General features: G+C 45.0%; 1 protein-coding gene across 5 annotated transcripts in view; it reads left to right on the top strand.

Moving 5' to 3' along the window:
• The window catches only part of TEX14 (testis expressed 14, intercellular bridge forming factor), a gene marked incomplete at its 5' end in the record, with an annotated part of 79,758 nt that overhangs the window by 1,226 nt on the left and 53,456 nt on the right, over positions 1-25,076 (top strand). For all 5 annotated transcript variants that reach the window (XM_081218306.1, XM_081218305.1, XM_081218304.1 and 2 more), the window contains one exon: positions 22,014-22,128. In XM_081218306.1, the coding sequence (XP_081074432.1) occupies positions 22,014-22,128 (115 nt within the window). The remainder of the gene's footprint in view (positions 1-22,013; positions 22,129-25,076) is intronic.

Raw genomic sequence — 25,076 nt, 5'->3', positions numbered from 1 at the left:
TCTAGTTCCCTGACGAGGGATTCAACCCGGGCCCCCTGCATTGGGAGCGTGGAGTCTTACCCACTGGACCACCAGGGAAGTCCCGTAACACCAGTTTTTGTAGGACCCAACTGCCCCAAAAATACTTCTCTCAAAAACTTTTCAAGTGCTTCTGGGGTCTTCCCTGGCGGTCCAGTGGTTAAGACTCCACGCTTCCAATGCAGGGGGCACAGGTTCTATCCCTAGTCAGGAAAATAAGATCCCACATGCTGTGCAGTGTGGGCCAAAAAAAAAAAAGATCTCAAGGGTTTCCATGTACCACCCCTAGAATCTATAGATGAAGTGGCTGATGGTGACCTCAATTTATTTGAAAGGTTCTGTTTTCTATCCCCTCAAAGATTTTGCACTTTACCTCGTAACACATTCATGTTTTAAAATAAAAATTGATGTTCAAGATAGGTATGCTATGACTTCTAGTGTCTGTCTATCCACATCCTCCAGTATCAGAAGCAGAGTTCTAGGACATTTTTTTATCTCCTAGACATCTCCTGAATGTTCTTCATCTTCAAATTATTTTTTTTAAAACTCTTTTTTTTTTGAGGTACAGTTAATATACAATAAGTTTCAGGTGTACAAGATAGTGATTCACAATTTTTAAAAGTTATACTCCACTTATAGTTATTATAAGCTATTGGCTATATTCCCTGCATTGTACAATATACCCTTGTAGCTTACTTATTTTACACATTGTAGTTTGTACCTCTTAATCCCCTACCCCTATCCTGCTCCTCCCCACTTCCTTCTCCCCACTGGTAAGGACTAGTTTGTTCTCCATATCTGTGAGTCTTCTTTGTCAGATTCACTAGTTTGTTTTATTTTTAGCTTCCACGTACAAGTGATATCATACAATACTTGTCTTTCTCTGACTTAATGCATCTTCAAATTTTTGACATTAAACTAGAGCAGGGGATGAGGTTGACAGGTATAACTGGACATGAAGCAGGACTTCATCTGTGCCTGGAAATTTGAGCTAAATCCTCCGAGTGAAGAACAAGGGGTGATAGATGCCCCCACAGTCTAAGCAAGGCTTCTCAGGAGACGGCCAGAATGACCTTGGACCTTCAACTCCGTCACCCACGTCAGGCCTATCTAAGAGAAGCTGATGGGGTAGCGGTGGGAGTGGCAGTGGAAAGATGGTTTCAAAGGCATTCACAGGAATAGAATGCCGTGGCTTTTCCCTCTCTCCCAGCCTCAAGCCTAGCAAGAGGACATTCAGGTGAACCTCATGGAGAGAATTGTGATGTGTGATGCCTACAAGCAGGAGAGTTGGGAGCCTATCGCCCAGCCTGCTGAACAACAGAAACATGCCAGCCCACCCCAGCTGCCCCCAAGGTAGCATGAATAGAACCTGGCATGTCACCTGGAAGTTAGGGGTCAGGAGGACTGCCATCTGCCTCCTACCTGGAGCAGTTCTTGATGGCTGGATGAGCATAAGAGATCAGCTTCTGGAGTAGCCATACTTTCACCAGTTGTGGGGTAGGTAGACTCTGTGCAGGGTAGCTGAGCCATCTAAATGGACCTCACCTATGAAGAAAGGAAGAATCCCAACAGAGAGGCTGGAGATGTAGCAAGAAGTCAGCAGAAATGCAAACCAGAACTACATTGAGGTATCATCTCACACTGGTCAGAATGGCTGTCATCAAAAAGTCCACAAACAATAAATGCTGGAGAGGCTGTGGAGAAAAGGGAACCCTTCTACACTGTTGGTGAGAATGTAAATTGGTACAACCATTATGGAGAACAGTATGGAGGTTTCTTAAAAAACTAAAAATAGGGCTTCCCTGGTGGCACAGTGGTTGAGAGTCCGCCTGCCGATGCAGGGGACACGGGTTCGTGGCCCGGTCTGGGAAGATCCCACATGCCGCAGAGTGGCCGGGCCCGTGAGCCATGGCCGCTGAGCCTGCGCGTCCGGAGCCTGTGCTCCGCAACGGGAGAGGCCACAACAGTGAGAGGCCCGCGTACTGCAAAAAACAAAACAAAACTAAAAATAGAACTACCACATACCACTCTTAGGCATATATCTGGAGAAAAGTCTAATTCAAAAAGATACATGCACCCCAGTGTTCATAGCAGCACTATTTACAATTGCCAATAAACTAACTGACAGAGTGTACTTGAGGGTAGTAGAAGAAAAGTTGTTTCCTGACTGTATCCTACTTAGTTCATCCCATTCAGAAGACCAGATACTACAGATTATATGAGTTCTAAAACCCAAAGGATGAATTCCAGAACCTCAGACCAGACTTTATTCATTTTTTTATTACACGTATATTAATTGAGCCTTGGGGTTAGAGCAGCCAAGGAAAGATGGACAGCCCTGCCTTCCAGAGAGTATAATCCAGCAGAAGAAACAGACATGAGTCGGTAACTGAAGTCCTGAGAAGGGCAGGAGGCAAAGGAAGCACACAAGGTACATCTCAGCCTCATCTGGGAGGTAATCAAGGGAAAATTCTTAGAGAAAGTGATATTTAGGCTTGGCCCCTAAAGAAGAAAAGTTGAGGTGAAAGAAGTAAAAGGTAAAAGTTGGAGGCAAGGGAGGATTAAAGGGGTGCAAAGGCCCTGAGGAGAGCAAAGAAAAGTGTGTGGATCACCTGAGTTGGAGGAAAAGGCAAAGTGGTGGGAGAGAGTGGTATGGGGGTGAAGCTGGCAAGGTAATCTGAAGCCACACCAGGCCTCGTGGGCTGTTGGAAGGATTTTGGTAATAGGTGCCTCCGTATTTAGGATTGTTACAGCTTCCTGGTGAATTGACCCTATTATCATTATGAGATGTCCCTTCTTATCTCTGGTAATACTTGTTGTCTTGAAGTCTGCTTTTTCTGATATACAGCCACTTCAGACTCCTTATGCTTCCTACTTACGGAATATCTTTAGAGTTAAAATATGTCTTCTGGGGCTTCCCTGGTGGCACAGTGGTTGGGAGTCCGCCTGCCGGTGCAGGGGACACGGGTTCGAGCCCTGGTCTGGGAAGATCCCACATGCTGCGGAGCGGCTAAGCCCGTACACCACAGCTGCTGAGCCTGCGCTCTAGAGCCCGCAAGCCACAACTACAGAAGCTCACATGCCACAACTACTGAAGCCTGCAGGCCTAGAGCCTGTGCTCCGCAACAAGAGAAGCCACCGCGGTGAAAAGCCCATGCACTGCAACGAAGAGTAGGCTCAGCTCGCTGCAACTACAGAAAGCCCCCCCACACACCAACGAAGACCCAATGCAGCCTAAAAAATAAATAAATAAATAAAATAAGTCTATAAAATATGTCTTCTGTAGAGAGCACAGAGTTGGGATTTGTGCTTTAAAATCCATTCTGATACTCTCTGCCTTTTAACTGGAGGGTTTAGTCCATTAACATTTTATGTAATTATTGATATGGTTTCTTACAAAGAACACAATTCAGGAACAGCCAGATGAAAGAGATTTAGGGCAAGGCGTGGTGTGTGTGTGAGTGCTTGGAGCTTCCGTGCCCTCTTTGGGTACACCACCCTTCCAGCGCTTCAGTCGGTTTACCTACCTGGAAGTTCTCCAAACCTAATCAGTTAGGGTTTTTATGGAGGTTTCATTATTTAGGCATGATTGATCTGGCCGTTGGTGATTGATCTCAATCTTCAGCTCCTCTCTCCTGCTGGAGGTGGGACAAGGTTTGAAGTGGAGGGCTGTGGCAGAGCTGAAAGCCCCAGCCCTCTAATCATGAATTGGTCTTGGTCTTTCTGGTGACCAGCCCATCTTGAAGCCATCTCAGAACCCCTCAGCCAAGAGTCACCTCATCAGCATTCCAAAGACACTTGTCACTCCTAACACTAAGGAAATTCCAAGGGTTTTAGGAGCTCTTGTGCCAGATACCTGAGAGTAGAGTTCTATTTCTAAATGGTTGCTCTGGCTGCGGAAGGTTATGAGGTATGTGAGGAGAGGGAGAAAAGAGCAGGATGACTTGTTTTTGGTTTGAGCAACTGGGTTGACTGTGGTGTTGTTGCCAGAAAGAGGAATAGCTTTGGGAAAGAAGTTACTGGAAGTCAGTCTGGACCAGCTGAGTTAGACACCTGTGATTCAGCTAAGTGGAATATCAAACAGAAGCTGGCTATATGAGCCAGCAACCCAGAAGAGATCTGTCTGCACGTCCATGTTCTGAAACCAAGGATGATCAAGTGAAGAGGGCTGAAAACCCTGCTGGCAGGAATCTCGCTCTTTTACAGACAGGCTGCGCTTGTTGGGGCAGGAGTAGAGAAAAAAGGAGGGGAAAACCAGGTGGTTCCCAACAGTTATGTCCGTAACCAGGTTGAGGGAAAGAGCAATACATACATCGACTCATCACGCATTCAGTTAGTCTGCATTTGTTGGGCATCTACTGTGGCGGGCAAGGGGCTGCAGATGCAAAGATAAATATGACCTGGTTCCTGCTTTTAAAGACCTCACAGTTGAGTAAGGGGAAATAAATGCACTGATAACACAGTGAGCTATGTAGAGGCACTTACAAAGATGATTAGGGACACAAAGCACATAGTGGGCACTGTTAGCTGGGAAGGTGAGGGAAGGCATCTGGAGAAGGTGATGAGAGCTGAGAATCTGCTCATAGGAGGAGGCCAAGGGATGGCATGGATGGTGAGGGATCCACAGAAAGGGTGGAGAAACAGAGAGTGGAAAAGTCTTAGACACGGAAGGGCCCCGACCAAAGACAAGGGGCCCTTGGGTGAAAGTGACTGGAAGGCACTTTATAACTCTTTAAGACATAAGGAACCTGCTCTCACCCCAAGGAGATGTGTCCCAGAACTGGCCGGATTGCCCCAACACTGTCCGTTTCTCTGAAGGGATTTAATTCAGAGCATTTGGCTGTCTCTAAGGAGATTCTATTAGAAGTGGTTAGATGAGAGGAACCTGAGAGTCACGTTAGTCATGTCACTATGATGCAATAAAAATGTGGTTGATTCAGGAGACCACGTGTATGTCCATGCAGTACTGTGCTCTCTGGCATATGCTGGAAGACCGGGGGGCAGAGGCATCTTTACACCAGGAAGTTAAGTGATGAGAACAGTCACCCACCATCGTATATCAGGTGTGTTCTTTGAGGAGAAGCTGGGACCAACTTCTTTTTTTTTTAATAAATTTTTAAATTTTATTTTTATTTATTTTTGGCTGCGTTGGGTCTTCGTTGCTTTGCTGCGCGCAGGGTTTCTCTAGTTGTGGCGAGTGGGGGCTACTCATTGTTGTGGTGTGCACGCTTCTCATTGTGGTTGCTTCTCTTGTTGCATAGCACAGGCTCTAGGCGTGCAGACTTCAGTAGTTGTGGCATGAGGGCTCAGCAGTTGTGGCTCGTGGGCTCTAGTGTGCAGGCTCAGTAGTTGTGGCACACGGGCTTAGTTGCTCCGCGGCACGTGGGATCTTCCTGGGCCAGGGCTTGAACCCATGTCCCCTGCATTGGCAGGCGGATTCTTAACCACTGCGCCACCAGGGAAGTCCCTGGGACCAACTTTTGCCACAAGTAAATGGGTCGGCTTCCTCTGAGATTTGGAAGCCAGGAAGATCAGTCATTCAAGGCTGAACTTTGAGGGATGGTGTATTTAGTGCTTTTTTTTTTTTGCCACTGCGTGGGTATGTGGGATCTTAGTTCCCCGACCAGGGATCGAACCCCAGTCCGCCGCCTTGAAAGCGGGAAGTCCTAACCACTGGACCACCAGGGAATTCCCTTTAGTGCTTTCTTAGAGAAATGAATTCAGTTGGAGACTAGAACTCCTGATGGAAACACCTTGGCTTTCCAGAAAGAACCCAGACTTGATCCAGTGCCAGATGTACCTAGTACCTACCTGTGGTTCACTTGAGGACCTGTGTGACGGATGCTCTAGCCAGCATGTATGAGAATGGGGAAATAATCACACCCTTTTCACTTGTTTAGAGGATGCAGTGAGACAATGGGTTAACATGCCTGTCATGGGGAAGGCACTCCTAAACCACCACGGGAACCTCGTTCTTACGCGGATTTACACGAGTTCTGTGTCCCTCTCTTTTGTCCGTCTTCCCACACCTCTCTTCTTCAAGGCAGAGGAAACCTGGTCTCTCCAAGTCGGCGGATTTCTCCAGCAGGCAAGAGGCAGTCCAGAGGGATCGGTGGCGGGAAGCGCGTTTGCTTAGCCTACAGAGGGGCGACCCGACCCGTCCTGGACCCGGGGGGCGGGGTAATAGCAGCCTGGGGTTAGGAGTCAAGCGCGCAGCGTGTGATTGCCTGCAAGGAAGCCGTATGTGAATGAGGCCTGTTGCTGCTTTGAAGTGTTTCTAGAAGGTTTACGGCGAAAATGGTGTTTTGAACTTTGCCCTTTCACGGAGTAGTTGTGGGATATAAGATAAAAAATGTTTCTCTGGGGGCGAGGGACTTGACAAAACTGTCGCCATCAGTAAAAGGTGGGCGGCTGCCACGTAGCCAGCAGGCACATCGCTGTCCAGATTTGGCTGTAGGTACAAAACTAGTTTTTGTGGTTTCTTGTTAGATAAAATTTGAACGGGGTGTTAGAGCACCCGAAACCATGGAGATGTAGCGTTTTATTCGGAGCGTGAAGGCGGCCCTTGGTGGCCCTTGGTGTTGTTTTTACAGTTACTACTACATGTTGATGACCGTTCTTCTTGTTCTTAAGAAGAGAAAGCTCATTGACCGGTTTTGTTTGTAATTGTGTTTCGCTAAAGAACAATCAGAGTGCTTTTTTTTTTTTTAACGCTTATAGCCATTTAGCTCTGTAGGTCGTTTCTTACGAAGTTAGCTCTTGTGGTTTTCTTTTTATGTTTCTTTTTTCTTACCGTGTGGTCTCAAAGTTCAAGCTTTAGAAATACCGTTAAAGCAAGTAGGTAGGTGAACACTCCCTTCCGCGTTGTGAGGCAGCCCCTCCTTTAGAAGAGAAATCCCTGTCTCTTCCCAGTCTTCCCCGTAGCAGCACCATCCACTGAGTTGTTCCAGGCACAAACCAACAGGTCAGCCTTGGAAACCTCCTTCCCTGACACCCCACCCCACCTCCTGCAGCAAGTCCACCAGTGAGTCCCGTCCTGTCAACTCAACCTCCGGAACAGCCCACGTTTCTCCTTCTTCCTTGCTGAGCCCAAATGCGAGCCACCGCGCTGTCTCCTACAGACACCGTGGCCGTGGCCTCAGAAGGGGTCGCCACGGCTTCAGACCTCCCAGTGGCTTCCCTTCGCACGTAAAATCCAGGCTCCCCAGGCCTTGGCCTTGCCTAGAAAAGCCGCAGATACCTGCCTGCCTGCCTGCGCCTCCCCACCCCTCCCACCCTGTGTTCTCTAGCTGTCTTCAGTTGCTGAAACACACAGCCTTGTTCCTTTCCTTGGGTCTTGGCCTTCCGTTCGTTGTTTTCTCTGCTTAAATGCAACCTCCCTTGAGAGAGGCCTTCCCTGAGCACCCAGATCTAAAGTAGCCACCAGTCCCTCTCTGTTTCGACACTTCAAATCCTCTGCGTGCCTCCTCCGCCGACCCTCCTGGGTGTTTGTCGTCAGCTCTCGCCCTCACTAGAATGTAAGCTTCTTGTGAGTAGGGGCCTCTGTTTGCCCGGTGCCCAGAGTAGTCTTTATTTTACAACGTGGAAAACTGGGATGACGGTTAAGGGGCCACCTACCAGCTCTGCTGTTTTAACAGGCCTCAGGCAAGTTACCTAGCCTTTCTGTGCCCGAGTTCCCCTGTCCATAAAACTGGCATATACTTGTATTGATCTCATAGTTAAAGCACTTAGAACGATGACCGGTGCCTGTCAAGCTGACGATAAATGGTAGCTAGTATTGTCGAAGCTGGCACTCAGGTATTTGTGGAGGGAAGAAATGATGTCAGATGCAGCAACCAGGTGTCTTTTAAAAACTCAGAAAGTGTGAACAGGTAGTACAGTCCTGCGGTAAAAAACCAAAAGGTTCTGCCTTCCAGCGCTGGTTCTCAGCCACCCAGTCCCCCTGTCCCTGCCTCAGTCACGGTGACCTCTTACCAGAGTTTGAAAGTCAAACTTGTAGGACAGCCTTGAATGAAACCGCTAAGATGTATATTGCTCAACGGAATCAGCTAGGTTTCACTAGCAAAGGCAACGGCCCGCCCTTTCCTTTATAGCTTTTCCGGGGCGGGGTGGTTTTACCAGATCTGTGGAGGGAATGCCTCCTGGGCTTTAAAGACGCAGGTTGTCATTGGCTGTCACTCAGTATTATGTTAATTAGGTGTGGCTGTGTTAAAACTTGTTCAATTACATTTCCAGTTAAAATGTTAAAATGAGTTGGTAAGTGATAGCATTTGAAAGACTGTATTGGAAGAGCTCTTTCTGTTTTTTCCAGTAGAATTAGAAACGGGGAAACGATCTTGCCCTCAGTGTAAAGTGTGCGGCTACCACAGACCCAGCAGTGACTTGCGAGCCAGGGTCAAGACTATACTTTCAGGGATCATTTCATTTCTATAGTTCGTTACTAGAGAAGTTTCTCTGGACGTGTAGCGCACCCGAAACCACGAGGAGGAGACGCAGTGTTCTCTCCTGAGCGTGAAGCCGGCTCTTGGCGTTGTCTTTGCAGCTGCCATCAGCCGTTGATGATCGTTCTTCTCTTCCTGAGGGAGAGAAAGAGGGAGAGGGCGCCGTCTGAGTGGTTTCCTTTGTACTTGTGTCTTCTTAAAGAACAGGGGGGGTGGCTTTCTTCGTTTTTCTCTTTCTTGTTAGTTTCACTTTTGTGTCTCGCGATGGTCTGTAGGTAGCTAGGGTTTGAGGTGGCTTACCGTGTGGATTTTCAGTCAGTGTTCAAGTTTTCCTGCTCTTCTTGCTGTTTCTCGGTTCTCTGGTTGCTGTTTCTTGTTCACCTATTGTATTTTTTACTTTAGGAGGGAGTTCCTTATTCCTTAATTGAAATCTACGAAGGTGTTTTTTGCTCCTTGTCACTCAAGTCCCTTGTGTTTATCTCATATCCCTTTTCTCCGATCATTTGTTGATTAAGGGTATTTTTTTCACTATTTGTTTTTTAAGTTTTTGGTGATGAATATTCTAGACTCAAAGGGACACATTTATAAGTTTCCGTTTCCTCCATGTTTTAGGGTTATTTCCAAGATTAAACGGCGTGATCCAAGTTAGGGGGTTAGTACATGGCCTGGAACCTGTTAAAGTACTGTAGAAATGATAGCTTTTTTTTTCCCCAAAGAAAAGGGTAGCCCACCGTGAAATGATGGTTTTTGTTGGTAGGGGTTAGGGTGCATAACCTTTCATATTCAGGTGGCAAGTGATTTTTTCACAAATACAGTCTACGGCAATTCCCTGATGGTTAGGTGTTTTCACCCCCAGGGCTCTGGTTCAGTCCCAGGTGAAGGAACTAAGATCCTGAAAGCTGCGCAGCGGGGCCAGAAAAGACAAAAAATGAAAATAAACTCTAAACAGACCTGCTGATTAACAATAAAGGTGATAACAGTCTCAAGTTTTAAAAAAATTCAGTAAAAATGTACAGAATTACCACATTTTGGGAATCCCTCTGACTCCCCCAAAACACCAGAATACCACAAAACTACAGTTTTTGTTACTTTATTCAAAAAAAATTTTTTTTAAATTTAACTTTGGCTGCGTTGGGTCTTCGTTGCTGAGCAAGGGCTTCCCCTGGTTGCGGCGAGCGGGGGCTACTCTTCATTGTGGTGCGCGGGCTTCTCACCGCGGTGGCTTCTCTTGTTGCGGAGCACGGGCTCTAGGCACGCAGGCTTCAGTAGTTGTGGCACACGGGCTTAGTTGCTGTCCGGCATGTGGGATCCTTCCAGGCCAGGGCTTGAAGCCGGGCTCGCCTGATTCTTAACCACTGCGCCACCAGGGAAGCCCTATAGTTTTTTTTTTTAATGAAGAGAAGTGCTTCAAAATACACCTCTTCGTTCCCCACTTAAGATTGGCCTGGTACATTATTTTGAGAGAAATACTTACACAGGTGAACCCAGTATGCAGCCCTCACGTCCACACTCACGTGAGTAACCAGCAGAAGGTCTCAAAAGGCTCAAATCGAAATTTAGAAGGTTAAAAGAAGATCTTTTATTATTATTTAAATTTTGCTGTTATTATTTAAATATAATAAATAATCTTATTAAAATAAAATAATCTCACCCACAGGCACAGCCTGTAGTATTTAAGATTAGAAAACTAATCTGAGGCACCTGAGCACACCTTTGTCTTAAATTAGTCCCGGCAGAAAGGCAGTAGGTTCTGATTGTCTGTCTGTCTGTCTGTCTGTCTGTAATAGCTCAATTAAGAACTGTAAGTCTTAGTATCCCTTTTCCTTTTTTTTTTTTTTTTGGCCAAGCCGTGCAGCATGCGGGATCTTAGTTCCCGGACCAAGTGTCAAACCCACGCCCCCGCAATGGAAGCGTGGGTTCTTAACCACTGGACCTCGAGGGAAATCCCTAGGTCTTAGTTCCTTAAAGGAAAAAACAAAACAAACAAACAAAACCTCTTAAGAGTGTTCAGAATTTTTAAAAGTTGTGTAACTGAGCAGGACCCTATGGGGCCTTCTTGCCGGCAACGCCAAGGTCTCGAGTCCACAACTGTTACCGAACCAAACTTGGGTCCGTTAGCCCGCCTGCAGTAAAGCCAATCTACTGACACCAGCTTGTGGTGAAGGAAAGTGCAGCGTTTATTGCGGGGAACCAAGCAAGGAGTCCAGGTAGCCAGTGCTTAAAAGGCCCGAACTCCTTGCTTGGCGCCCTGCAGTAAACTGCTGCACTGTTTCACCACAGCCAAGTGTCAGTAAATTGGCTTTACTGTGTGTGGGCAAGTAGACCCAAGTTTGACTCAGTAACAAGAGTTTGAAAATCATTTGTATGATATTCCTGGGAGTTCCCTGACGGTCCAGTGGTTAGGACTCAGCGCTTTCACTGACAAGGGCCCGGGTTCAGTACCTGGTCAGGGAACTAAGACTCTGTAAGCTGCACAGTGCGACCAAAAAAAAAAAGAAAGGGAGGGAGGGAGGAAGGAGAGAGAGAGAGAGAGAGAGGAAGAAAGGAAGAAAAGAAAGCAAGCGAGAAAGAAAAGAAAATCATTTAATATGATATTTCTGAAACGAGAGGATTGTGGGAAAATGTCGCCATCCGTAAAAAGTATGTGGCTGCCACAGACCCAGCAGAGTTGTGGGGTTAAAGCCATTATTATGGTTTTAGGAGTTATTTCTATAGGTTGTTACTGGACGAGGTTCCGAGGTTCCTGTGTAGAGTCCTCGAAGTCCACGAGGAGGCCGGTTCTCCTCTGAGTGTGAAGCCAGCTCTTGGTGTTGCTTCTGTAACCGCCTTTTGCCTTTGATGGCTGTTCTTTTCCTCTGGAGGAGTAAGTGGAGGCAGGGAACGCCGTCTGAGTGGTTTCTTCTTACGTCACTGTCTCAGATTGTAGATGACTGTTGTCCGCTAGGGAGCCGTCTTCTGTATTTGTTTTTCACGTGTTCCAGGGGCACAACGCTTTTTAACCTGTGTAGTAGATGTGGTCTTTATCCTGACCTAACTGTTGTGTAAGCTGTGATTTTTTTCAATGAAATGAGGAAGAATCTGTCAGATGCAGTTCTGCGTTTTTGTTTTCTGATTGGGTTTACAGGTCATGAGCTTTTTCACACATCAGGTGCAGCCCCAGGGTACTGAAACAAAATTACCTCCCCTTTTTCTACTCTCCTTTCTGTCAGTCGAGTCACTCTCTCCCAACACAGCTAGGCAGACATCCCTTCTTGGCCTCTATGGTGATTTCTTCCTCTGTATCTCAGTCCACGCTAAGGAAATACGACGTATGTAGGACTAGGGTTTATAGGACTTTAGCACAGAGGAGGAATGAAAGAAGGCGGAGTTTGGCCAAAGCACAGTGGACAGAGAGCTAAGGGTAGTGGGCAGCTATTGAAGGAGAGTGACTACGTCAGCTGTGCACTTTAAGGTCCCTCTAAAAGCTGTGTGTTGATGATACTTATGGGGAGGGGTGAGGTGGCAAGTGTGAGGACCAGTTAGGCACCTACTGCATTCATCTGCCTGGGAGAAGATGGTAGCGATGATAGAGAAACACCAGATCTGAAAGATATTTAAGTGGTAAAGTTGACAGGACTTGGGGGAGTTGATTTGTTGACGAAAATTCAGTTAACTATCAAGAAGGAAAAAAAGGGAGTTTTATTTGAGCCAATCTGAGGATTATAACACGAGAAGCAGATTTTCACGAGAAGCTGTTAGAAGTCGAAGACACAGTCATATACATTTTCCAGACAAAGAATTGTAGTACCTCAAAATGACATACTGATATTTTACATAAAGTTCACCAAGGAACAGGTAGTCCAGGTGAGCTTGTACGGAGTAAGCACCAAGGCGCCATGAGCCCCTATGGAGTTGAGAAAGAACTCTATTCTTTTAAGAAGTCCCATTGCTAGCGTCAGAAGAAAGAAAAAAAATGGATCTTTACGGTTGAGCGGGCACTCCCAACTTTGAGGTGCTCTGATTAATGTGTAATGCAGATGCACACTGCACTTGGGGAAGGAGGGAGGAGGCCCAAACACACACACACACACACACACACACACACAGAATTTTATGTTTAATTTTTTCTAGTCCTGCCTTGAAATATAACATTTTATTTCATCAGGTTCACTGACGGTATGGGCGAGAAGAGCTGTCAAGGATAATTGCCGGGCCTTGGGACTTGAACAGATGGGTGGACGGTGGTTCCGTGTGTTAACGGGGGAAATGGAGGAGGAACTGAATCAGGTGGTGCAACGGGGTGGGCAGTGATGGTAGAGTTCAGTTTAGGGCACGTTTAGGAGAGATTTCTGACTTCTAGCGGATGCCTGGCGAAGGAGTTAGAACTCCCACAGCAGACCAAGAAGGAGCAGCCAGAGAGGTAGGCGGCAAACCGCGTGAGGGTGCTTGATGGAAGCCCAGCGGGACACAGTGAAGTGTGTGGAGAGCAGGTGAGAACTTAAGATGCAGATGGAAAAGTATCCACTGGTCCCGTGTGGGAAACAGAAACAGAAACTGGCTAGGTAGGGGTGGATTGATCACTGGAGGGATGTGAAGGCTTTTGCCAGTTGGTGGAAAGAGCTCCCAGGAGAGCTCAGGCTGTGATGCAGTGCATAGGGGCGGGTGTGCATTCAGCTGGGGGAAGCGGGGAAGATGGGGGGATGCATTTAGGGTTTAATTAGGATGGGAGAGCAAGTGTGAATGCAGTTGGAAAGACTGAGTGGAACAGGAGAAATTGAGTGATGGGAGGGGCAGCTCCCCCCAGGCAGGAAGCCTTTGAGTCAGCCAGAGAAGATGGGGAGTTCAGAGGTAGGTGCGTTCCTCCAAGGAATGTGACCACACCGGGGGCTTTTCAACTGATGGGCTTCTAGTTCTTTGCCAGGTATGAGCAAAGATCATTGCTGAGGGAGGCTGGTGAGGAGGGGTAGGAGAGTTGAGAATAAAGAAGGAATTAACTAATCACCCTAGGCAGCAGGTGAGGAAAAGGCACCTCCTGAGGGTGTGCCCGCTGCACTTCCCTGCTATTGAAGCTCCTGGTCTTGGAAGCACATCCCCAGATGGCAGTTCATTTCTCTTTCTTCCACTGTAGCCATGCACCATGTAGTTCCTCCATGATTTTTTCCTTCTGGATCCGCACTGGCCAAGCTTTCACTGTGAGCCTAAATTAGTCCTTGGTCCTCTTTAAAGGTCAGGAGCTGTGAGAGAAGCGGTATATGCTCTGGAATTGACTCCTTGGTCTGTTATTTATCAGCTGTGGGTTCGTGGGAAGTTCCTTGACCCCAGTCAGTCCCTCTATAAAGCAGGTAGCTGAGGTACCAATAGCATCAACACGTGGGGTGGCTGTAAAGGTTAAATCAGTTAAAGCAAGTAGGTAGGTGAACACTCCCTTCCGCGTTGTGAGGCAGCCCCTCCTTTAGAAGAGAAATCCCTGTCTCTTCCCAGTCTTCCCCGTAGCAGCACCATCCACTGAGTTGTTCCAGGCACAAACCAACAGGTCAGCCTTGGAAACCTCCTTCCCTGACACCCCACCCCACCTCCTGCAGCAAGTCCACCAGTGAGTCCCGTCCTGTCAACTCAACCTCCGGAACAGCCCACGTTTCTCCTTCTTCCTTGCTGAGCCCAAATGCGAGCCACCGCGCTGTCTCCTACAGACACCGTGGCCGTGGCCTCAGAAGGGGTCGCCACGGCTTCAGACCTCCCAGTGGCTTCCCTTCGCACGTAAAATCCAGGCTCCCCAGGCCTTGGCCTTGCCTAGAAAAGCCGCAGATACCTGCCTGCCTGCCTGCGCCTCCCCACCCCTCCCACCCTGTGTTCTCTAGCTGTCTTCAGTTGCTGAAACACACAGCCTTGTTCCTTTCCTTGGGTCTTGGCCTTCCGTTCGTTGTTTTCTCTGCTTAAATGCAACCTCCCTTGAGAGAGGCCTTCCCTGAGCACCCAGATCTAAAGTAGCCACCAGTCCCTCTCTGTTTCGACACTTCAAATCCTCTGCGTGCCTCCTCCGCCGACCCTCCTGGGTGTTTGTCGTCAGCTCTCGCCCTCACTAGAATGTAAGCTTCTTGTGAGTAGGGGCCTCTGTTTGCCCGGTGCCCAGAGTAGTCTTTATTTTACAACGTGGAAAACTGGGATGACGGTTAAGGGGCCACCTACCAGCTCTGCTGTTTTAACAGGCCTCAGGCAAGTTACCTAGCCTTTCTGTGCCCGAGTTCCCCTGTCCATAAAACTGGCATATACTTGTATTGATCTCATAGTTAAAGCACTTAGAACGATGACCGGTGCCTGTCAAGCTGACGATAAATGGTAGCTAGTATTGTCGAAGCTGGCACTCAGGTATTTGTGGAGGGAAGAAATGATGTCAGATGCAGCAACCAGGTGTCTTTTAAAAACTCAGAAAGTGTGAACAGGTAGTACAGTCCTGCGGTAAAAAAACAAAAGGTTCTGCCTTCCGGCGCTGGTTCTCAGCCACCCAGTCCCCCTGTCCCTGCCTCAGTCACGGTGACCTCTTACCAGAGTCTGAAAGTCAAACTTGTAGGACAGCCTTGAATGAAACCGCTAAGATGTATATTGCTCAACGGAATCAGCTAGGTTTCACTAGCAAAGGCAACGGCCCGCCCTTTCCTTTATAGCTTTTCCGGGGCGGGGTGGTTTTACCAGATCTGTGGAGGGAATGCCTCCTGGGCTTTAAAGACGCAGGTTGTCATTGGCTGTCACTCAGTATTATGTTAATTAGGTGTGGCTGTGTTAAAACTTGTTCAATTACATTTCCAGTTAAAATGTTAAAATGAGTTGGTAAGTGATAGCATTTGAAAGACTGTATTGGAAGAGCTCTTTCTGTTTTTTCCAGTAGAATTAGAAACGGGGAAACGATCTTGCCCTCAGTGTAAAGTGTGCGGCTACCACAGACCCAGCAGTGACCTGCGAGCCAGGGTCAAGACTATACTTTCAGGGATCATTTCTATAGTTCGTTACTAGAGAAGTTTCTCTGGACGTGTAGCGCACCCGAAACCACGAGGAGGAGACGCAGTGTTCTCTCCTGAGCGTGAAGCCGGCTCTTGGCGTTGTCTTTGCAGCTGCCATCAGCCGTTGATGATCGTTCTTCTCTTCCTGAGGGAGAGAAAGAGGGAGAGGGCGCCGTCTGAGTGGTTTCCTTTGTACTTGTGTCTTCTTAAAGAACAGGGGGGGTGGCTTTCTTCGTTTTTCTCTTTCTTGTTTGTTTCACTTTTGTGTCTCGCGGTAGGCCATAGGTAGCTAGGGTTTGAGGTGGCTTACCGTGTGGATTTTCAGTCAGTGTTTAAGTTCTCCTGCTCTCCTTGCTGTTTTTCGGTCCTCCGGTTGTTGAGAGGATCTTCGTTGTGTTTCTGATTTGTAGAAGGGAGTTGCTTTCCATCCTGAGGACCCTTATGCCTTAATTGAAATCTACGGAGGTGTTTTTGCTCCTTGTTTCTTGTGTTTATCTCATATCCCTTTTCTCCAATCATTTTTTGATAAAGGGTATTTTTTTAATTGTATTTGCTTTTTAAAAGTTTTTGATAATTTCCAAGAAGAAACGGTGTGATTCAAGTTAGGGGGTCAGTACATGATCTGGAACATATTAAAGTAATGTATAAATTGTTGCTTTTTTTTTTTTTCTTGAAGAAAAGGGCAGCCCACCTTGAAGTGATGTTTTTTGTTTGTAGGGGTGGGTGTGCATAACCTTTCATATCCAGGTGGCAAGTTATTTTTTCACAAATATAGTCTATGGGAATTCCCTGGTGGTTAGGTGTTTTCACTGGCCAGGGCTCTGGTTCAGTTCCTGGTTAGGGAACTAAGCTCCTAAAAGCTGTGCAGCGGGGCAAAAAAGACAAAAAGTGAAAACTCTAAACAGACGTGCTGATGTTTAAAAATAAAGGTGATAGCACTCTAAAGTTTAAAAAAATTTAAGTAAAAGTGTACAGAATTACCACGTTTTGGGAATCCCTCCGGCTCCCCCAAAGCAGCAGAACACCACAAAACTACAGTTTTTGTTACTTTATTCATAACTTTTTTTTTTTCTAAATTTATCTTTGGCTGCATTGGGTCTTCTTTGCTGTTCGCAGGGTTTCTCTAGTTGGGGCAAGTGGGGCCTACCCTTCACTGTGGTGCACGGGCTTCTCCTTGCAGTGGCTTCTCTTGTTGCGGAGCTCGGGCTCTACGTGCGCATGCGCGGGGTTTCAGTAGTTGCAGCACGTGGGCTCAGTAGTTTTGCCTCAGGGGCTCTAGAGTGCAGGCTCAGTAGTTGTGACCCACAGGCTTAGCTGCTCTCTGGCATGTGGGATTGTCCCGGGCCAGGGCTTGGACCTGTGTCCCCTGCATTGGCAGGCGGATTCTTAACCACTGCACCTGCAGGGAAGCCTTCTTCGTGTTATTCTTAAAGGTGATTTTGTAGGTCTATGGCAGTTGAGTCTTTGTTTTCCCCCTTCAGTGTGTGTTAAAGGGGTTCGTATCCTCCATCCGCCTTGTTGAAGGAAGGGTTTCTGTGCTGTTACCACGTTTCCTGGGTAAATCAGGCCTGGAATGTTCTGCAGGGAAATGGATACATGTCTGGTCCTTGATACTCCGTTGGTTGACAAACAGATCTTGTAGGGAGCTATAGGAGAGGAAGGTTTACAAGGGAAATGGATTTAAAGTAGCTTTAAACATAATTCTGATATATCTTTAATTGTTTTAAGATGGTTTGTTCTTTTCCCCCTCAGTGCTATGATTTTTTCTTTTATGATGCTAGTTTAGCTAAATGCAATTTAAAATTCACCTTGTTAGTCTAGTACGCTGATTTGTTTTTCATTTTCTTCATCTAAACATTTTTCTTTTGATTTTTGAGACTCCCTTTTAAATGTTTCCAGGCTAATAAATCAGATATTTTTCCTGACATCTACTTTAGGAATCTATTCTGGTCTTATGCTGGGTCTCTTAATATATCACACTTGTCATTGAACAGTGGGCTAGAAAAATCAACAGAATCTCTTAATTCTACTGAATATTATGTGATATAGTTCCCTTTAAGTAAAAGCAGGCTTAATTTCGTGTTGGAGGTGGTAATGCCTTTGAAAACTGCCCTTATTAAACAGCGCATATTCAGGGAATTCTCTGGTTGTCCAGTGCTTAGGACTCCATGCTTTCACTGCCGAGGACCAGGTTTTGATCCCTGGTTGGGGAACTAACATCCTGCAAGCCGTGCAGCACGGCCAGAAAAAGAAGGAAGGATAAACAGGGGCTTCCCTGGTGGCGCAGTGGTTAAGAATCCACCTGCCAATGCAGGGGACACGGGTTTGAGCCCTGGTCCGGGAAGATCCCACACGCTGCGGAGCAACTAAGCCCGTGTGCCACAACTACGGAGCCTGCGCTCTAGAGCCCGCGAACCACAACTACTGAGCCCATGTGCCACACCTACTGAAGCCCGCACACCTAGAGCCCGTGCTCTGCAACAAGAGAAGCCACCGCAATGAGAAGCCCACACATCTCAACAAAGAGTAGCGCACGCTCGCCACAACTAGAGAAAGCCTGCATGCAGCAACGAAGGCCCAACACAGCCACAAATAAAAAGTAAATAAAGAAATAGGTTATTTTAACCAGTGGAATCAAAGACATACATATATTCTAAAGTTGCTAACCTGCCTTTATGAAAGTGGTATCATACTAAACACATTCTGCAACTCGCTTTTCTCATTTTTTTTTTGAAACTCACATATTTATTTCAAGAAACATGAAAAGACAACGAAATCATGAGAAATCAACCTGTGCAATATTGGCAGATATTCAGAGGCTTTGTGCTGTTTTGTTTGTTTTTGTTTGTTTGTTTGTTTTTGCGGTGCGCGGGCCTCTCACTGTTGTGACCTCTCCCATTGCGGAGCACAGGCTCCGGACATGCAGACTCAGCGGCCATGGCTCACGGGCCTAGCTGCTCCACGGCATGTGGGATCTTCCCGGACTGGGGCATGAACCCGTGTCCCCTGCATCGGCAGGCGGACTCTCAACCACTGCGCCACCAGGGAAGCCCTGTGCTGTTTTTTGTTGTTGTTGTTTTGTTTTGTTTTTAATGCTTAAAGAAAATAGATGATAATTTGATACTGTAAGTTTATCTTTATAATTATTTATTTGGTTGTTTATTCAACAAATATGGAGCAGAGGGAATTTATACAGGAGCAAAAGAACAAAGGAGCCTATAAATGGCAAGTAGTTTAGTGTGTGTGTGTGTATGGGTGTGTGTGTGTTGTGTCTGAAGGATAGGTTATGTACGAGATGTTTTAGGAAGTAAAGACAAAGGCAGCTTGGAACCAGACTATAGGATGCCATAAATCCCAGGTTAAAGAGCTTCTACTGAAACGGAGCAGGACCCTATAGACCTTGCCCCCGATGTCCTCAGCCTGCCTTTTGTCTGTGGAAAAACTTTAGCCAAAGAATAAGTTTAATGAGAGAAGTGATAAAATACAGAAGCAAAGAAAAGCAGTCAAACAGGACAAAACTATAATAGTTTAGTCAGTAATCAAAGTGAAGGACCTTTAGTTCCTTCTCGAGGGTTATAGGTAATATTCTGAGCCACATCCCGTGAGCTGTCTTATAGATACTGAAACCCCAACCAGGTGGAAGAAGTTAACTACATGATGACCAGGCTCTAGTCATGACATAAGCTGCCACAATTCTGAGAATTTGCCTCAAAGAAATGGAAACAAACCAACCCTGGAACTGAAGATTAACTGTACCCAAAACAATCACGATGGCGCTGGTCAGACCATTGCATGACCAATTTCAAGATGACTGTCAGAGCTGACTGTGCTGGCTCTGCATGTAGTCCTCTCCCTCTGTAAAAGCTCTTGTCCACTGGTTGGGGCGGGGGAGTCAGCCTTTGGACAGGAGTCCACCCCCCCACACCCACCCCATTGCCTGCATCAAAATAAAGCAAACTTTCCTGCCCACCAAGCTTGCCTCTTTATTGGCTTTTGAGCGGCGAGCAGCCGGACCCCACTTGTGATTACAGTACTATACATAGCAAGACATGGGGTGCCACTGAATTTGGCATTCCTGAAAGCACCTGTATTACTTGCACAAAATGGATTATTTTTTAAGCTTAAATCCTATTAGTGGTTACAAGAATGTTGGGATTTTAATTTTTAATATTTATAGAGTAGTTGTTACTTGCTAAACTCTGTTAGATGCTTTCAATCCATCATTTTAGCTAATACCACTCATTGATTGAACTCCCTGAAGTTGCCTGCCTGCTTATTAGATTTTTGCTTTCAATAGTACATCTTGTCTATCTCTATTCTAATTGATACAGATCTAATTCATTTAAATTAACTGCTTAATATTTTATTATCTGTATGTACCATAATATATTCAGCTGTGCCTCTAATGGTGGATATTAAGATTTATTTCTTTTTTTGCAGTTTTGTATCACCAGAAACAATGCTTTGATAAAATACTTTGTAATGAATCTTTACATAATGGGTTTTTAATATTCAAAACAGGATTTCTGGTTCAGATTTTTAATAGATACTGCCGCATTGCTTTCCAAAAGCATTGTAACAGTTCACACTGCCAACTGCATTTAGCAGTGTCTGTTTTCCCACCTCTCCTCAAGCACTGAATGTTTTATCATTTTTCAGTTTTTTTCAAGCTTTATGGGAAGTTTAACTTTCTTCCCACTATTTCAAGCCAGGCACCATGTTGTATTGGTTTATTGAATATTCCAAAGTTAGGTGAAATATCCACCGTTTCTAACATTCCTGGCAGAGAGAACAGCTTGTGCAAAGGAACACGATGAGTATGTGGAAAACAGTACATGGTTCATTATGGCTGAAGTGAGGGGGAGGGAATTTGGTGCAAAATAAAGCTGGAGAGGTGCGTGTGGGCCAGGCTGTGCTGGACCTTGTAAAGTATTTATTTTCGGGCCTTGCCTTGTGGCATGCAGGATCCTATTTCTCTGACCAGGGATGAAACCGGCTCCGCCTGTGGTGGAAGCAGAGTCTTAACCACTGGACCCCAGGGAAGTCCCTGTAAACTATTTAGAGAAGTTCTATCTTTAGCCCAAGAGTTGGGAAGCTACTAAAGCTTTAAGCAGGGTAATGATGTATTATCCTGCTTATTTAAAGACAATTTTTATCTACATAAATATTTCTTGGTTTGGAAAAAAATCCCAAACAATATTTATATGTTTGCTATTTTGATCACAGCATAAATGGTGCGCTTTGCAAACGTCATAGGTTTTTGGCTTCGGGTCTTTGCTTTCAGCATCCACTTTGTCTTGTAAGTTTTTCTCGTGAGACATCTCACTTCCAACGCCTGTCTAAAAGGAGGCGAGTCCTCAAGCTGCGGCGCATGTTGTAGTCGTCAGCGTTTTACGTAATCCTGATGCTGCGGAACTGGCGCGCGAAACGGGGCGGGGTTGGAAATAACTGGCGTGTGATTGGCTGTTTAAAAACCGTATGTTAATTAAATTGCAACTTGAAATGTCTTCTGAAACGCAGAAGGGTTCAAAATGCTTTGTCGGGCTTCGGTAGTGGAAAGATTCTTTAGACAACATATTCCAGTGTACGTTTCAAAAAAGAATAGTGGTGTAAGAAAAAGTAACCATCAGTAAAATATGTGTGCATTTCCTACACCCCGGAAAAACAGAGGTGGTATTGCTAAGACTATACTTTCAGGGATCATTTCTATAGTTCGTTACTAGAGAAGTTTCTCTGAACGTGTAGAGCACCCGAACCCACGAGGAGGAGATGCAGTGTTCTCTCCTGAGCGTGAAGTTGGCTTTTGGTGCTGTGTTTGCAGCTGCCTTTAGCCGTTGATGATCGTTCTTCTCTTCATCTTGAAGAGTAAGAGGGAGATGAATGCAGTCTGAGTGGTTTCGGTTTTCTTAATGTGTTATGAATTAGGTCTTGTAATTTTTTGGTTGATGCTTTGGGAGGGTTGGTAGCTTATGTGTACAGTTTATTTACCATAACTGAGTGGGGGAGCCTTTTTTTTTTGTTTTTTCAGTAGTGTGATTGTTGTTAAATGTTGTTTTAAGGTGTTTTGTAGGGTTTGTAGTGGTGGTTTTTGTGGTTTAGTCAGTAGTGAGTTTAGTTTTTTCAAGTAGTTATAAGGAAAACTTGAGGGGTTTTTTGTTTTTTTTATTTTTACTGTGTAGTGCATGTAGTGAGGTTGTAGTGTTGTGGTTTGTTTGCTGTCAGCAAATGGTTGGAGTATAACATTGAGCTTTTTTTGTGGGTTGTTTCTCATACGGCGTAAGATATAAACTAAGTTGTTGGTGTAAAAGGGAGAGCAGTTCTAATCTGCTTCTCCTTTTATGAGTAGCAGCGTGTGGTGAGACGTCAACGTTTTTCTGTATATAGTATACTTTACGGTAAAGGTAAAGACGGTGGTTTGCTTTTTGATTTGTGATCTTTTGTATTATTTGGAGTACTGAAGGTTTTCATTTTTCTTGTTTTTACAAAAGAAATTGCATTAGTAAATACATTGAGAATACTGTAAGAACAAAACTTAATTTTTTGTGTGGGTTTGTGTTGATTCTGGTGTTTGCTTTTGCAGGAGTGTATGTCGACACAGTTAACTCTCTGGGCCAGACGTCGCTTTTCACTGCAGCATTATTAGGTCTTACAAAATTAGTTGATGTCCTGGTGGATTATGGATCAGATCCAAATCAGTAAGTACAATGACGTCACTACCTAGGAAATAAATATGTTCTTAAAATGAATTGAGGTATCTGGAAACTAATTTGGTAAGATATTAAAAGAACCTTCAGTAAATTATACCAGTGAAATACATTTGTATACTAACGTTGAATCATGGTTTTGTTTATTTCACTTTTTTGGTTGCACAACTTGCAGTATCTTAGTTCCCCAACCAGGGATGGAACCTGGGCCCTCAGCCGTGGAAGCACAGAGGCCTAACCATTGGACCACCAGGAAATTCCCAGAAACATGCTTTTAACTGTAAATAGTTTTTTAAGCAGTTTTACTAAACCCTGTGAAATATGTGAACCTTTCTACTTATTTAGTCATTAACAAGTACTGTTTATGTGTTCCACCATGCTTTATAGTTTGTATGATTTGCTTAAGCACTTTAACATACCCCACAACCAAGTTTTTCACCAATTAATATATTTGGCATCACTTTGTTAGGATGACTTTCGTAGTTGTGGTTTAAAAGAATCTGAGTCCAAATTTTAATATGGAACAGCAACACAATATAATGAATCAATGACAAGTGAACATTTCTTCTCTTTGTGTAGGACTTCTGCTTTTTCCAGGGCCTTCCCAGGCACTAGCTCACTAGAGCTTTACAACTAACTCCATGACAGGGAACAGCAGGTATTTTTACAGTTCCCATTGGACAGAATCAGAAACAGATTTTGAGCGTTTATATGATTCCAGCTGATTTTCACAGGAATGCCAGAATAAGCACAATCATAAGTCATAAAAAAGCTTTCCCATCTTACTAAGGAGGCTGCTTAATTTTTTTTTTTAAGTATTGATGTTGAAACCTTGTTATAAGATTGTTTGCTTAGTGGGAAAAACCTTGGAAGCTTGGAGAAGTATAAAGAAAAAAAACAATCAGCATGAGAATTCCGAAGCCCAGACATAACACAGTGAACATTTTGCTTTGTTTCCTTCCAGAATTTTTCTGGACTCGCATATTTGCATATTTGTCTCTACTATATCAGTGTTTAAAATCAAAACTCAGAAATAAAGGGCTATCTCACTTGATGTTTGCAGATAACAGCTTTGTAGAGAGGCCATATTAGCCCTGCAGTTCCTCAGCAAAAATGCAGCATTTTCTAGTCATCTGCATTTACATCTGTTCTGTGGAAGTTTAGAGCTAGGTTCTTTAAAGAACAAATTATTCAAACCTTTAATATTCCAGATTAGGGGGCTGATACCCAGAAAGTTTAAATGGCTGGTCCATAATGGTGCATTGTGTTAATGATAGGGTTTGAGACCAGGAGCCCAGCACCTGAAAAAGTTCCCTTTTTAGAAATCCCCATGATGCCAGGGGGAGGTGGGAAAGGACAATATCAAGAGGAAGAAGGCAGACCCTGTAGCTTTTTATTTTGTGACAGGAATGCTTTCATGTACTTTAAAAATATTTTCCATCAAGGGAAGGGAAATTTCTGGGGGGAAGTTGTATTCCTAAGTGCTCAATGGAAATGCTGTGATGGCCTCGGCTTATTGAGGTCACAGAGTCAGATGCTTGCAGGACTAAGTGGGGTCAGTGGGTACAGGCTCTGTCTAAGGAGCATCTGTTGCAGCTGGGCAGAAAAGGAAGCCATGGAGGCCAAATCTTCCAAATTTCCAAGAGGCTGGAAATCCCAGTTTTTATTGTGAAATCCCCAAAGTGTTAAGTATTGTCCATTACTTTAAATTCTTTTTTTAAACACTATGTGGACCAAATAAAACCTGCCTCTGGGTTGCCGAATCAATCTATGGGCCTCCAGTTTTCAACCTCTAGGATAAATTTATAAAACAATACACATTTTGATATCACTTGGACCTGGATTCCCTTGTAAGGGTTAGTTGGGTATAAAAAACATTATTTCTTTCTTCCTTAGCATTCACAAGAAATGACAAATATCTTCTCTCTCCGTACCCAGCTCTCTCACTATTTATGGGAAGAATGATTAGAAGGCTGTAAAACATTATACAAATTTATTTTTAAAGCAAGGAGGATATTACATTTACCATAGTGCAGCGTGCTGGACTGCTCATCAGACCCAGCAATAAGGGAGAGCTCACAATGAGATATCCCAGTGGTTCCCAGATGCCTGGGTACAGGCCAGCCTCATTGGCATCAGCTGGGGAACTTGTAAAAAGTATACATTCCTGGGCTTTGTGCTTGCAGGTTATGATTCAGTCTGCTGTGTAGTCTGAGAATCTGTATTTTTGACAAATATCCCAATGACTTATTAAGTAAATATGGTAAATCTGTACATTGGAATACTATGCAGCTGTTAAAAAGAATTGAGGTGACTCGTATGTTCTTATATGGAAAATTCTCCAACATATACTTTAAATTATTTATTTATTTATTTATTTATTTATTTATTTATGGCTGTGTTGGGTCTTCATTGCTGCACGTGGGCTTTCTCTAGTTGTGGGGAGCAGGGGCTGTTCTTTGTTGCAGTGCGTGGGCTTCTCATTGCTGTGGCTTCTCTTGTTGCAGAACACGGGCTGTAGGCGCGCGGGCTTCAGTAGTTGTGGCTCGCAGGCTCTAGAGCACAGGCTCAGTAGTTGTGGCACATGGGCCTAGTTGCTCCATGGCATGTGGGATCCTCCTGGACCAGGGCTTGAACCTGTGTCCCCTGCATTGGCAGATGGATTCTTTACCGCTGCGCCACCAGGGAATTCCCTCCAAGATAATATTGTTAAATGAAAAAATGTAAAAGCATAACAGTTAATATAGCACGTTCTTTTTCTTTTGGCCACACCATGCGGCTTGTGTGATCTTAGTTCCCCGACCAGGGATTGAACTCAGGCCCTCAGCAGTGAAAGTGCTGAGTCCTAACCACTGGACTGCCAGGGAATTCCTAATATAGCATATTCTTATTCCTACTTGTATATGCACAGAAAATTTCTGGAAGGATACAAAAACTTG

The sequence above is a fragment of the Mesoplodon bidens genome, assembly GCF_964165515.1.
Source record: "Mesoplodon bidens genome assembly, chromosome: 19".
Lineage (NCBI taxonomy): Eukaryota > Metazoa > Chordata > Mammalia > Artiodactyla > Ziphiidae > Mesoplodon > Mesoplodon bidens.
Note: the sequence above shows the minus strand (reverse complement) of the source record. Positions and strands in the feature narration are given on the sequence as shown.